The following is a 14,606-nucleotide window of genomic DNA, read 5'->3' on the forward strand; positions in this document are numbered from 1 at the left end:
CTAACCGCGCTGGAAGATGCGGATGCGCTGCGGGATGTCCCTGCGGCACAGGGGACACGTCTGGAGCCGCTGGCAGCAGGGCTGGCAGGTCTGGCGGCAACAGACGTGGTCACAGGGCAGGAAAATCATCTGGGTCTGGGGAGGAGAGAGGACATGGAAAGTGCTGCTTGTCCCCTAACGCCCATCCCAGCGCCACTGCACGGCAGCTTGGGAGGAAATGGGGCTGGAGATGAGGATGACCTGGGGGTGTCCCAGTGTGGGGAGCACAGCCCTGCACCCCGAGCTCCATCCCCAGCGCTGTGTGGCCAGGAGGGTCTGGGCTGTGCTGAGGGCAGGAGTGCAAGAGGCCCGAGGGAAGGACACAGGTCAGGGCTGGACCGAGCAGCTCCCAGCAACGCTCCCTGTGGCTGCTCTGCAGACAGACCCGCCCAGCAGCCCAGCCCAGCAGCCCAGCCCAGCAGCCCAGCCAGCTCCTTCCCAGCCTGCAGGGAGCCCTGTGCTGCCCTCCTTCCTCCCTGCTGTGCTGCGGAGCTGCAGGGACGAGCACCCTGCTGCAGGGTGGCAGCCCAGGGCCAGGCTGGGGACACAGACACAGGGGGATGTGCTGGATGCTGCCCTCACTCCAGCCCCTGTTCCAGCACCAGGCGTGTGCCGGGGCCTCACCTCTTGCTCCATGCTGACAACACACTCAGACTTCTCATCCCACTGCAGCGATGGAGCTGTTGGGACCACCGGGCTGGGAAGCTCCTCAAAGGGAGCACTGGGCTCTGGGGCTGCAGGGACCTCGGTGTCCACTGTCCTCAGCAGCTCTGCAAACCACAAGCAGGAGGTCTGAGCACCAGGAGAGCTGCCCATCTTCCACCCACCCAGCACACATCAGCATGGCTGCCAGCAGATGGGAGCTCAGGGCTCCCATGAAGAGAGCAGCCTGGGCTCTGCCAGTGCTCCCTGCCTTTCCTCCTCACACACCAGCTCCCATGACTCTGCTCCTCTACAGGAGGCATCTGGCCCTGCAGGTCTCCCCGTTTCAGGCTCAGGCACCTGCTGCGAGTGTTCAGCATGTGAGGCCAGACAGAAAAGAACTGGTGATACCTGGGATGGTCTTGGCCACAGCCAGGATCTCCTGAGCTCACCTGGGGATGGCTCTCTGCAGCCCAGCCCCCAGCACGCCCATCTGCAGTGAAGAGGAGGGCTGTCAGCTCCCGGGGGGACAGGAGACTCTTGGGCCTCGCTGGCAAGCCCTGGTCTTGCCAAGGGAAGCACCTCCATTGGGTGTCAAAGCCAGATAAGGGATTTGTCCCGGTGATGCTCCTACAAAGAGCATCTGGAGGGTGAAGGGCAGAGCTGCACTGCTCCCTGGCACAGGGCAGAGGGCAGCGCAGGCACTGTTCCCTGTGGGGAGGGAACCCAGCAGACCCACCCACCCTCCCGGCTGCCAGACCCGCCACATGCAGAGCCACGAGCAGCTGCAGGGAGGGTTGCCCTGTGGATCTGCTGTCTGGTACCTTTTCCAGGTCACTGGCAGTCACGGTGCTGAGCGCCCGCAGGGAGACCCGGTGGTGGGCAAAGACAGGCACGTACTGCCCTGCAGACAGGTCCATCAGCAGGGCCACCAGCTGCCTCTCCAGACTCCCCTCCTGCAAAACACCGGGTGGGCTCCCAGGCTTGGCTCTGGAGAACAGGAGGCAAGGCTGGCAGCAGGGGTGGGCAGCCTGCCCATTCCTGCCCTGCTCCAGGCATTCTGCATCTCAAAGACACCAGGGCTGGGAAGCCCAGCAGCTGGAGGAGCTCTGGCCCCAGGTGTGAGCACGATTCCAAGCACAGTGTTTTGGAGACAAATGAAACAAAACCATTTGGGCAGCCAGTGTCTGCAACACCACCTGCTGTGCCAAGTCCAGCACACAGGCAGCAGGGGCAGAGCTCAGCTCCATCCCTCCCTGGCAACCTCCACAGATGTTTCACCAGCACCAAGTCCTCAGTTCAACACGTTGGGGAAGGAAGGGACAGAGGCTGCTGCATTCAGATGGATTTGCACGGGAATTTGGGGAGCCCAGCAGAGCCGTCTGGGGGCTTAGCTGGAACAAAAAGCCCTTCCTGGAGGGTGCTCAGAGTCCTCTGCTCCTGGCAAGCAGTTTGAGGGTGGGATGGGAGCTCCTGCTGGCAGACAGCAGAGTGGCAGCTCTTCACAGCCTCCAAGGCAGAGGAACGAGGGAGGCTCCCGGGCAGCCCCGCTCAGGGCACGATGGATAAATGCAGGACAGCCCGGGGCTGTCAGCCTGTGCCAGGGGTCTGTGACCCCATCCCTGCCTTAGCTGAATCCCTGGGTCCAGGCAGGGCTGCCCCTGCTCCCCCCACATCCTGCAGAGCAGAGCAGAGCAAAGCTGCAAAGAAGGAACTGCAGCAACAACCTGGAGTTTCTGGGAGAGGGGCTTCTGGCTCTGCAGGCGCTGGTACTGGATCAGCCAGTAATTCTCCTGTTTGGTTTCACTCTTCATCTCCAGTTCTACCTGAAAAACAAACTCAATCATTCATCAGCCTGAGATAAGGCTGCCATCAGTACTTAGGGCAGCCCGAGTTGGATTAATATGGGGAGGCCACCAGCCTGGGCTGTGCAGTCAGTTCAGAGCACTGACACAGACACAGCTATGGATGTTCCTGGTCTTCACGATGGCCCCACTTTGACCCCCATGTCCAGTCTAGGGTTGAGCATCCCTCCAGTCACTTTGCCCCAGAGACTGGATTTGGTCTCCTGAAGCTCAGAAGAGCCTGGAGGTCTTCAGGATCACAAGGCTACAAGCAAAGACCTGGTGAGCCTGTGCTCACCCCCCCGATGGCTCCCTGTCCTGGCAGGGGAGGTTGATGATGATGGTGCCTCATGCTGTACCGGGAGGTAACGCTGCCCCGACTTCCCATTTGCACTTCCTAAAGCTAAATGAGTCTTTGGATCTGGACACCACCCCCCTGAGCCCTCCTCCCCTCCCCTTTATCCCCGTGCTGACCCCAGGGCTCTCTCCCTGGCCAGCCCATGTGCATCCTTATCTACAGCACCTAATTAGGGGCCTTCATTACCAGCATTTGTCACAGTTCCTCTTCCCTTTGGTTCTTTTCCTTGAGCAGCTGCTGCAGCAGGTAGCTGAGTGCCTGGCGTTGCTCTGTGATCACCCCCTGCAACAGAAGGGCTCTGGCACCCACACCTCTGCACCCTTTACCTGCACCCAACCTGCCCTGGCTGCCAGCAGGGCACTTACCACACCTAAACCAGCCTCAGCAGATGTGGACACCCTGTGCTCCACGGGCCCTCAGCCTGGCTGAACAGACAGCCTGAACCTTCTTCCAGAAGCTGGCACAGCAAACCTGGGCTGCACCAGCTTCTACAGTTGTTTTCCTGTGTGTGCTTTTTGCCAGGGTAGGTCACCTGTTTAGTCAGCCTGAAACCATGCACAATCCATAGGGTTCTAGCAAAGACTGGTCACTGAGTGACTCAACATATCCAAACTTTTTCAGTGAAGACCTTCACTGACAGGTTCATCAAACACTGGCACAGGCTGCCCTGGGAAGTGGTTGAACCACCATCCCTGGAGGTGTTTAAAAGCTGTGTAGATGTGCTGCTGAGGGACATCGTTTAGCACTGGACTCAGTAGACTTGATGGTCAGATTTGATGATCTTAAAGGTCTTTTCCAAGCAAAAGGATTCTATGAATGTTTGATTCTATGATTCTTAAGCTTATCCACCGACTCCTGACCTGAGACTTTCCTGCTAGTGTCAGATCAGGAGAGGGAAGGTTCTGGAACCCTGTCAGAAACCAGCCACCCATCTTTGTGCACCAACCACTGTTACTTTCTCCACCAGCTCTTGCTCTTCCCCTGACCAAGGCACTGTCTGCAGGATGCAGATCAGAAAGGCAGGCTGAGAATGGGAAGGAAAAGGTGAACTGATGGCTGGAGGTGCAGTTCTGATGTGCTGGATGGAGATGGACTCACGTGGAAACAGCAGCCCTGCTAAGTAGACAGCTTGAAGGAAACCAGAGCTGCAGTTGCAGACCAGCCCACAGAGCCAAGGCAGGTCTGGCCTCTAGTGACCACTCTCAGCACTTCATCCACAGCAGTGCTGAGGGGACTGCAGCCCTGGCAATGCCACAGCTTGCAGGAACCTAAAACCTGCACTTGTGACACTTCAATCTCTGGGGCTGTAACCAGCACTGCCCCACACCTGGTTGCAGAGCCCTCAGAGCACAAGAACCTTCAGTTCCTCCAGCCCCTGCTCTGTGCTCACACAGCTTTGAGCCTCCTCAGCACTGTCTCCTGGCAGGCTCTGTCAGCTGAGTAGCTGGTTGCTCTTTCCTCTGTTGCTGACTCACCTGGTTCCTGATCTGCCTGTGCATAAGGTCCTTCTTCACTTGGGAGAGCTTCAAAGGCAGCTTTCTGCATCTCAATCTAAGGGACGGACAGGCAAAACCTTGCTGAGGCTGCTGCTGCAAACAGGCTGAGAAACCCTGTTCCCCTGCAGTGACCAGTGTACAAGCACCTGAACAGAGCCTGCTCTGGGCAACAGTCTCCTGATCACACCATGGCTTAGATCCCACAGCCCCAAAGGTACAACCCATTTGACAGACAGACTCAGAAGCTACACTCCTGGTCTTCAGACACACATTTTGAAGGCTCTGTGTGATTCCCACCTCTCACTTGCAGCAGGACTGAGTGCAATAGGGCAGGGCTGCCCAGCTTTTCTGAAAAAGGAGCTGCAGAGACCTCAGGTTCAAAGGAGGTGTTCAAGGGGAGCAGAGGCTTTGAAAATGCCTCCTGTAGGCAGCTGGCCCCAAGTCACCCAAGAAACCTGCCAGAAAGACCAGACTCCTCTCACTAAATCCTCTCAATTCACCAGAGCAGTTTTTCTCCCCAAGGGCTGTGCTGCTGTCCTGTCTGAAGATTTGCTGCCTAGTTCAAAAAGAAACACATTTTTCTTTCAACCACCCAAGTCAGTTTGTTAGAATCCCAGAGGTTCTCAAAGTTTAGCACGTAGAGTTAAATAAAATGAGTTCTGCAAGCAGCCCAGCCCAGCCCCCAGTGCTCCAGAGCTCCAGCTCAATCCTGCTTTCCCTGGATCCCCCCCAGGCAGTCTGCTCCCTTGCCTACCTGCTGCAGGATCTGACTAACAGCTTTGTTCTGGTCCAGCTGTTGCCAAGCCAGGATTTGCTGGAATTTCTCATCCATCTCTGCTAGGCTGCAAGAAGATGGATTTGCCGTGGAGTTACTGCTGGGTCTGGGAATCTCGACGCAAACAAGAGGAAAAGCAGGTAACAGGGAATCCAGGAATGGAGAAATTTGTTACTGGACAAGAGGTCCTGAAGGCTGAATGACTGAAAACTTCCTTCCCTACAACCAAACCTGCAGCACAGCCCAGGCCAGGGCAGAAGCACAGAGCATGCAGATGCACAGCTCAGAGTCCAGGGCTGCTGCTGCCCTGGTAAGAACCCAGGATTTGCCCGTTGGAATTCTGCACTGGAAAGGGCTGTGCTGATGAAGGAGACCAGGACAATGTGGCCACATATTGCCTGCACCTGCAGGCAGGGCTGTGTCTGCCCACTGTCCTCTCTTGGGCAGCACACAGGCACAAAAGGTTGTTTCTGTTCAGTGCCAAATTAAAATTTCTCACCATCTTGTCAACACCAAGAGCCAAAACAGTCTCTGTAGCCACAGCAACACAGCCAGCCCTGCCCACACACCAACAGCATCCCCAGACAGCCTGGGAGGGGAGGGAAGGAGCCCTGTGCTTGAGTTCACCACTGAGCTGGCCAACAAAACGGGATTCAAAGCAGCCTCATTTCATCCTCCATATTTAGCAGAATGTATAAAGTAAAATCAACAGTGTAAAAAAGTGATAGTTCACCCAAAGTGGGATTAATGTGCCTGTCCTTGTGCTGAGAGGCTGGATCAGTTAATCAAGTTTGACAGTTTCATTAAACTGCCTTGTCACCTGCTCTCACCCAGCTGTCCTGCTGCATTCCAGCAGCTGCAGGAATTCCTGGCTGGGTATATGGGAATTACACCAGGGACTGCTGGAAAGAATGGGCTTTACGAGAGCAGTGCCAGCCCCAGAGCTCCCCCTGTACCTGAAGCAGGCCTGGTTGACAAGGTCTTGCCGACAGGACTTGTAGGTCATTTGGATCAGCTTGTTCTTGTAGCTCTCAGCCAGCATCTGCTGCATGGCAGCTGGGAGACAGAGGGGCAGGTGTCTACAACAGGTACCCCTCTACTCCTGCTGCTACAACCATTTGTAATTAATAGTGCCCTCTTCCTCCTTTCCAACCCCCCCTTGCTTTTTTCCGTTTCATTATTTCAGAGCAGGCTCATTCAGCTGCAAAAATCGTGGCTGTTGATCAGGACACGAGCTGAGCAAACTCCACTCTGCCCTTGCTCTGCCCTTGGAGAAGCCCAGTCCCTGCCCACTGACCCTCAGAGCTGCAGCTCTGCCCATCCCACTGCCAGCAGCCCATCCCTGGGCTGGCACCACACACCCCATTTCCCTTGCCAGCCTAGCAGACCTGTCATGGTCACCAGGAGCAGGAAGGGCTCCTGGCACTGTTCCTGTTTACCACACACCTCCTGCCTCGTGACCCTGATCAGTTCCCCTCTGTTTGGCACCACCGAAACATGAAGCCCTTTGTGCTTCTGCCCAGTCTCCCCGGGACTGGTGTGACGTGCACACCAGTGCAGCTCACAGCTCCAGGAGAGCTGGCAGGGAGCTGAGGGTGGGAGCAGTGGATCAGCTCTGGTGCAGGTGCAGCCCTGCCCCACCACACCAAGCAAGGCAGCAAGGAGGTGTGTGACAGAGCATCTCCCACGTGGTTGTGACCTATTCGATGCATCTCCAGAGGAATCATGTCTTTCTTGCACTTTCCCACCCCCAAAAGGTTGTCTGGACTTACAGGCCACCTCCCTCCTGTGCAGATGCTCTATCTCCTCCTGCGTTATGGCCATCAGCTGCTCCATCCTGATCCTGCCAAGCAAACAAGAACAACTCAGCCACTCCTCCTCAGGCCTCCTCCACCCACCCAGCTCAGAACATGAACCCTGGGCAGATCCACTGGCTCAGGAAAGCCATGTTCTTATCAGAGACACAAAACTCTCAGTGATTTCTTGGTAAGGAACCTCTAAATCTAGAGGAGACAACAAAAACCTTTCTGAAAACCCTGGGGACAATTGCTTTGGAGGCTGGAAAGCTGACCTTTGTGGGAACTGAAAAGCTGATCCTTCTGAGAACCAGGACATGTATGCAACGTGCACACACCCTCACCAACCACAGAGCCAGTCCCTTCTGCTGCTTTCCTTTCTCTTCAGGCTTGATGAGCACTTTACAGCTGACCAAGTGAGCAGTGCCACTGGCAGCAGCAGCCTGGCCTCCACTCCCCCTGTCCTTGTCCCAGCACAAAAAAACACATCACCCCTGAAGAGATCAGGAATTGGTGAAAAACTACCTGACAGGGATCGTTTTCAGGGATTATTTGCAGCCAGGTCAGTGTCCCCATCCAGTTTGCTGTGCCCCAACACAGTTGCCTGCAGGGAGTGGGCAACATCAAGGCAGGGGAGAGCTGGGGACAACCCCTTTGGGTAGCAAAGCCACTTCAGATGCTGGCTGAGTGGCAGTGTTCCTGCCAGCCTGGACACACTACTGAACCACCTTCACAAATGCCTTGCTTTCCAACAGATACCAGATTTCTGTCAGTCCTGGATACTGGAATACAGGGATTTGTTCCCAAACTCCTCAGCAAGTTCCACTTTGAGATAAAAAAGAGGTTAAATCATTATCTCATAGGGTTTTCCAGACTGGGCACACTCAGGCACCTCTAGTCCAGTGTCTTGCCTCCAATAGTGACCAGAATCAGCTGCAAGTATGAGACAAACCTCCCCTGACCTAAGGTGGACTCACTGGGCTGGTGGATCTGAGAGGAAGGTCTCAGCTCTCTTCCCAGCTTCTTGCCCTTTTTCTAGAAGAGCTTATTTGAAGGAGACTCACCTGTCATTCTCCAAGGATTTCAGAATGTCTGAACTTTGTTTCTGCCTAAAATAAAAGATAAAAGAAGAGGTTTCCATCAAGCTGAGCAGGATGTCCCACTCCCCCAGAGGGCGGGAAATGCATGGAAAAGCAACTTCAAGCAGGCTGGGAACTTGTGTCAGCACCAGCCCAGCAGGAGACCCGGCAGATCTAGGCAGTGGTACCTTCAAATACTTCAAATATGCACCTTCCACAAGGAATCTGCATTTTTTCCATAGCACTGCAAAACTCCAACAGCAACAGCACACATATGTGTGAAACACAATTTTTTAAGGTGTCTAATCCCACTTCCTTTAACTGGAACTTGGATGGTTCAACAAGTAAGGAACCTCCTACAGACACTGACCCTGACCAGTTCTGTAACGTTCAGAAAGGGCAAAACAAACGGCTCAGAAGGGAACAAAGCAACATCAGCCCCTGAGGGACAGAGATCACTGCAGGATATCCTGGGACCCCACCTCTGGTTGTCCTCCAGCAGCTTCTGGATGCGAGTGGCAACACCCTGCTCTGCCTCCTTCAGCTGCTGCAGCAGCTTCAGGTGCTCCTCCTCCAGGCAGTGCTGGTGCTTGGTCAGACCCTCCTCCAGCCTCATCTGGTCCTGGGCCCAGGCAAGAGAGAACCAAAGTGGTCAGTTTGGGAAAGGCAATGTCCTGTACAGGGCCTGCCCAGAGGAGACCTACCTCTCTTACTGTCTGAAGCATTTCCTCTTTCTGAGTGTTGAACAAGCAGAGCTTGTTCTCTTTGCTCCATGTTCAGGTGCCGCTCAAATTCCAACTTCTCCTGCATTTTCTGTTCCTGAGAGGAAGAAGAAGATGGGTGAATGCCAGACATCAGTAGACTGCTGGCTCTGCTGCTTCCCATCCAGAACAAATTCTGCCAAAAGTGTAAAACAAGGCACAGCAATCCCCTTGGTGACAAGAAAGCAAGCCAAAGGGCAACAGGAGGCTTGACTAGGGGGTGGAAATGTTCTCTTCTTAGGAGCCCAAAACTGTGAAGCAGAAGCTGCTGCTCTCTTTATGACAGTCTCCAAACTCTTCACAACTCATTTCATAGACACAAAGCCAAAGTCCCTAGGCATCAACCCACATAACTGAAACAGCCAATGAACAACCCCAGAGAGAACCCCAAAATTAAGGTTGTTTTCCGTTCCTGATGGCAAAGGGACTCCCTTCTCTGAAGACAACAGAGTGAAGGAAGCAGCCAGCTAATCATAGAGCCATAGACTGGTTTGGGTTGGAAGGGATCTTAAAGATCATCCAATTCCAACCCCCCTGCATGGGCAGGGACACCTCCCACCTGCCCAGGCTGCTCCAAGCCCCATCCAACCTGCCTTTCAACACTGCCAGGGATGGGGCAGCCACAGCTTCCCTGGGCAACCTGTTCCAGCCAAGAGCAGCTCTACCCAAAGGGAGAAGTGACCTTCATGACAGAAGCTTCTGACTATTTCAAAAGTGAGCCTTGCAGAGGGGAAGAGACAAACACCAGTGAAATAAAAAGAAGAGCAAACTAAACATGCAGCCAAGGGAGGGAATGGAGGACAGAAACAAGGAATGCCAGGAAGGAGGGGGACCAGTGGCTCCATGAGCCAAAGAGCCAAGGTAGGAGTCACAGAGGGGCTGGAGTTTGGGCAGGGACATTCTGAGCAGTCTGTGCATGGATTACTCATGTACCTCTGCCGACCTCGTGTGACAAACAAACAGCTTTCAGCACAGAGAGGCAAGGAAAACGCCACCTGGTGTGGAAGCCCTGGATCCCGCTCTGCAAACACGGACTGGTTTACACTGGAACTGCTGGCTCACGAGAGAGGGCAGCTCCTCCTCTGTGTGTCTGACGAGTCAGTCACAGGCTGCCCCAACTCCCCCTTGTCTCCTGCTGTGAAAAGTGAGCAGCTTCGGGGGGGTTCTGCAAGAACTCAGCTCTGAAATCATTCAGCTTTGGCTGAGTAACCAAATAAAAGGATGGAAAACAAGAATCAGAACCTAAGCTGCAGACAGAGCATTTCCAGGCATTCATCCTTACCTTCCTCTTCTCATAATCCAATAATTTTTTCTGAAAAACAAGCAATGCCCATACACATTTACTCCCAGGAGCAATTTTTGGTAGATATTATTAGCCCACATTCTGTATTCCCCTGAGTAAAGACATCAACCAAAGGCACAAAGTCCAGTCACTCATGCTTCTCCTGGGACAGAGAAATTTCCTCTGTTCTTTACAAAAAGCACAGGAATGAGCACAGCTTATCCCAGTGCCAGGCCCAGCCTTATCCCAGTGCCAGGCCCAGTCTTACCTCCCCCTGGCAAGGCTGAACTTGGCTGGAATCACCAGGTTCTTCTGCAGTTTGCTGTCTCCCCAGCTACATGTGTTACCACACCCCACACACCATGTCACATTGTCCCTCTTGTTCCTTGACAATATAATTGCTTTCTAGGATGGAGACAGTTCTTGGTGTCTTCCAGGCATCAGCAGTGGTATCACCATTCCCAGCCCCCAGGAAGGGAGTGAGCCACCCACACCCACAGTGTTATGCCTGGTTCTGGGCACTGATGTTCTCTTGATCCCAAAACACACATCTCATGGGGGGAAGGTGTTGAGGGATGATGTGCCAAGTGCTGTGAGATCCACTGATGAGAGACAAGTCCCAAACCCTCTCACACAAGCAGACACACAGTGGAGCTTCACCTGCCACTCACTCTCCTCCTCCAAGTACTTCTGCACTGCCCTGTCCACCCCATCCACTGCTGTTCCTCCTCCATCACTCTCCAGCGTGTGGAGTGGACTCTGTGAGGGGGGATAGTAGACAATTCCACACTCTGAAAGGTACCAGACACAAAACATTTGGTGCTTAGAGATTTCCTTGGCTGGTGTGTGAGACTGCTTCCAACCATGCTCCCTCTCCCCACACCCAGATGAGGGCCCAAAAGCTCCTTCAGCTCAAGCTGACAACTCCAAGCTCTGAGAGGGGACAGGGTTGGTCCATTCCCACCAGGAAGGCAATCAAAGCCAGTGTGCTAGGAGAGAAACATTTCCTTCACACTAGTACAGACCTGCTGGCTTCTGAAGGGCTGCAAATGTTACTGCCCACACCAAAAGAAGTTCTGACTGCCCTTTTATTTCAGCAATTAGCCCAAAATCTGGCAAAGCTCTTCCCCTGTATAAAACCTCTACCAACCCTCCCTGTCTGTTTACAAACTCACAGCATGTTATCTTTGTCCTCTGACTTCCATCTGTTTTCATCTTTCTCTTAACAGCCCACCAGTCTGCAGGCCCCAGGTCCTTCCTCATAGGAAATGAGGGTAGAAGGGACCTCGAGTGACTACTGAGCCCATCTTGTTGTCCCAAGGCAGGTTTCTGGACAATGTTATCTGGGCAATGCTCAATCCTCCCACTGGAGAAAATGCAAACGAGAAAACAAAACCCCAGGGAGATGCAGTGACTTCTCAAGGTTCCTCAGTCTCTGACCCAGCTACTCTGATGTTTTAACCAAGCCATTACAAATTTCAGTGTGGCACTAAGAAGCAAGTCTCAAAGCAGGGCTCCTGCTTTGCTGGTTGCCACATCCCTCACTGCCCAGCCTGCCATGGGTGCAGAGCACCAGGAACCACCCCAAGCAGAGCAAGCCCCATGTTTGTCCTTGGTGAATGCAATCTTTGGACACCCCACAGCACCCAGTCAGAGCACAGTGCAGACCCCCAAGTTCTCACAACCATCCACAGACTCTGCTCACTTACCTTTGCAGAGGAACTGCTGAATGGCCTCTGTACCTGCACTGCAAACATCAGGTGATGGGTAGGTCATAGAAGAGGCATCCAGGGCCAGTGTCTCCAAAAGAGAACACACAGAGCTCCAGGTTATTCTGATGGCCCAGCCAGGGTCCCACTGCAGTTATCCTTGCAGCTCCCCAAAATTCCACTTATGCAGTGATACCTTTATGTTACTCTAAACCCTGACATAAATTTGAGGCTATATTGCATTTCTGCTGGGTGTTTGACAACATTCAGAGGTGACTCTGCTGTGCCTTATTTGGGAGCTCCCCCTCATGCAGACATATCTACTTTGTGTTTAAGTACAAGAGGGGACACTTCTCAACTGCAGACATTTTCTACTACATTTCAGCGTGCTGCAGCCCTTAAGCAGGATGGATGGAAGAGATGGGGACACAAAAAGGTACCAGAAAGAATGAGTGGAAGGACCACTAGCTGGTTTGTCCTACTGTGGCCACCAAAAGGACCTGATTTTTTCCTCCTGTAGAGAAAGGCTTTTCAGGAAGGCCTAGAAAGGAACCACTTTAGCAAGCCCAGGGGAACAAGCTGCACAGATCCCTCATCTCAGAGACTGCCCACATGAGAAGTGAAGCCTAATGTGTGTTCAAGGCAGGAGAGCATTTCTTGGCATCCTCCATGCTGATGTCTGAGTCAGCCCCGGTGTCTGACATTCACACCATTTAGTCCTGACAAGTTTGGCAGCCAGAAGGTGACACAGCTGTAAAAATCGTGATGCTTGTCCCATTTTGAACATGCACTCTAGGGAGCCAGAAACGCAACGGGGCTGACAAGGAGTCAAAGATCCTCTCATGGCAAATGCCTCATTAGAAATAACCCATCTGCTCATTTGGCATCAGCCTTGGTGTAAAATGGCTGAGTGAGCCTCAGCCCATAGGCACAGCTCAGGCTCTCAGAGGCAGCCCTGGCAGGCCATACCTAGAGTCTGTGGGTTGCTTTTGTCATGATTAAACCACAGCAGAAGTGATCAGAAAAGACCAAAGCAGGAGGGGTACGGAGAAGCTGGTTTGGACACCAGGAGCCCCATCAGCACCATGAACACACGGCCTTCTTCCAACCCCCTGCAGTGGCTCCTGCCCAAGCCCTAAAAATTCACTTCCTAGGCTAGATTTCTTGTTGTACGGGGCCAGCAGGAGGGAGCCAGGCAGTGAGGGGCAGGCAGGGCTGTGCTCCTCCAGTGTGCGGACGTGGGGCAGCGCACGGCAGCGCCCGCAGCGGCTTCTCATGGGCGTCCAGGCTCTGCAGCCCCCTCAGGGCAGCTGGCAGCTCCCTCAGCTTGTTACCTGCAAGGACAGAAAAGCCATCCAGGGTCACGTAACCTTTTCAAAGCAGAACCAAACAAGTCCATCTGCAGGAACACCAAACCCTGAGCATAGGTATGATCCATTTTCTATACTGCGCCACAGGCCCCACGGTGGTTCCTCATGACCAAACCAACCTTCTCAGGGGAGGTCAGTGCTGCAGGCTGGATCTGTGCTCTTTAGCAGGAGGATGTTCATCACGTGGGGTTGTCATCCCTTGGGTGCAAGTACTAGAGATGAGAGAAAGGGGACTGAGTGTGGGACTACACATCTGGGGCTCAGAGGCCAGCTCTGCTGACATGAACAGAGCTGAACAACAAACTGAGCTGCACTTCCAAGTTCTTCACTCTCACTTCCTCCCATTCCAGCAATAGTTCCCAGTAACAAAGTCTCCTTTTTCTCCCAAAAGGCACTGCATATCTGGAAAATGCCCAGGAATCTTGAAAAGGGGTATGGAGTGACCTGTGTGTTAGGGCTGTGCAAACCTGGTGGGGCTACACGGGCTCACAGGACCCAGCTCAGTGTGTCTGGTTTATCCAGGCTGACAGCTCTGCTTGATTTACTGACCTGCTTCCAACAAAGACCTGCTAATTTTCTTACATTTGAATCTGCAGACAAATTTCTGAGGTTGATCTAAATCCTTATCCAGAGGGGGACAAGCCCTGGCCTGGACTCCTCTTGCAGGGCACACACACACTCCCAGCTTGAGGCAGGTCTTGTGCTCCTGGAGGAAGACACATGTGCCTCCAGCCCTTCCAGCACTCCTGGCGACAGGAATAGGGTAGCTGGAGCTCTGGAATGGCCCCAGCAGGCACACACAGCTCTCAGCTGTTGAGATCAGGCACAATGACTGAATGAATAACCCCTCCTTTGGGAAGAGGCAATGGGCTAAATGAAATCATCATACAAAGTTTGACCCATTCTCTGCTTAGATGGTTTCTCCTGCCTTGCCAGCTACTTGAATTCAAATCTTTCCTGTGTTCTTCCTTAGCATCCATGGTGTAAATCATGTGGTCCTTGCCATGGTGGAAAGGAATCAGCTCAACATAACCCAGATAATAAACAAGGCTTTGCCCAGACACCCACAAGAAACGTGTGCCATACCTTTCACATTGAGCATCTGGAGCTGGGCAAGGTCTCCTATAGATTGTGGAAGACTTGTTAAAAGATTCCTTTCAAGGTTTAGGACCTAAGGTATTAGCAGAAAAGATATTCAATGTATTCTTTATACAAAGTCTTAGGTCTTCTACACATCTGTGCTGTTGGGACAACTTTCGGGCCCAGAAGGACAACTTGCAATTGGTTTCAGGGTTAAAACAGGGAAAATATTTTCCAGAAGGCCTGGATACAGGGTTTGTCTCACTGTATGTGGCACAACCAAGAGCAGCAGCAGGTGCTGGAGCCAGGACCAGGAGCTGGGCAGCAGCAGAGGCCTCCCCTCCAGGGCAGTGCTCCCTCCAGTCCCGCCATCCC

At 53.4% G+C, this 14,606-nt stretch overlaps 2 protein-coding genes across 2 annotated transcripts in view; one reads left to right on the forward strand and one right to left on the reverse strand.

The window, feature by feature from the left end:
* Positions 1-14,319, reverse strand: LRSAM1 (leucine rich repeat and sterile alpha motif containing 1; the record flags this gene model as incomplete). Its single annotated transcript, XM_009994336.1, is given in 20 exon segments — positions 1-135; positions 664-809; positions 1,093-1,174; positions 1,506-1,637; positions 2,409-2,507; positions 3,070-3,181; positions 4,297-4,400; positions 4,402-4,434; positions 5,134-5,221; positions 6,111-6,210; positions 6,927-6,997; positions 8,015-8,059; positions 8,512-8,651; positions 8,734-8,773; positions 8,775-8,848; positions 10,073-10,102; positions 10,733-10,863; positions 11,782-11,894; positions 13,034-13,115; positions 14,238-14,319. Coding segments are annotated over 20 exon segments (1,839 nt in total), but the record flags the coding sequence as incomplete, so codon positions are not given.
* Positions 14,320-14,499: 180 nt separating this feature from the next.
* The window catches only part of RPL12 (ribosomal protein L12), a 2,656-nt gene continuing 2,549 nt past the window's right edge, over positions 14,500-14,606 (forward strand). The window contains exon 1 of the mRNA XM_009994337.1: positions 14,500-14,526. Coding sequence (XP_009992639.1) covers positions 14,500-14,526 — 27 coding nt within the window. The remainder of the gene's footprint in view (positions 14,527-14,606) is intronic.

Source organism: Chaetura pelagica, unplaced genomic scaffold (genome assembly GCF_000747805.2).
Source record: "Chaetura pelagica isolate M959 unplaced genomic scaffold, ChaPel_1.0 scaffold132, whole genome shotgun sequence".
In the NCBI taxonomy this organism is placed as follows: Eukaryota; Metazoa; Chordata; class Aves; order Apodiformes; family Apodidae; genus Chaetura; species Chaetura pelagica.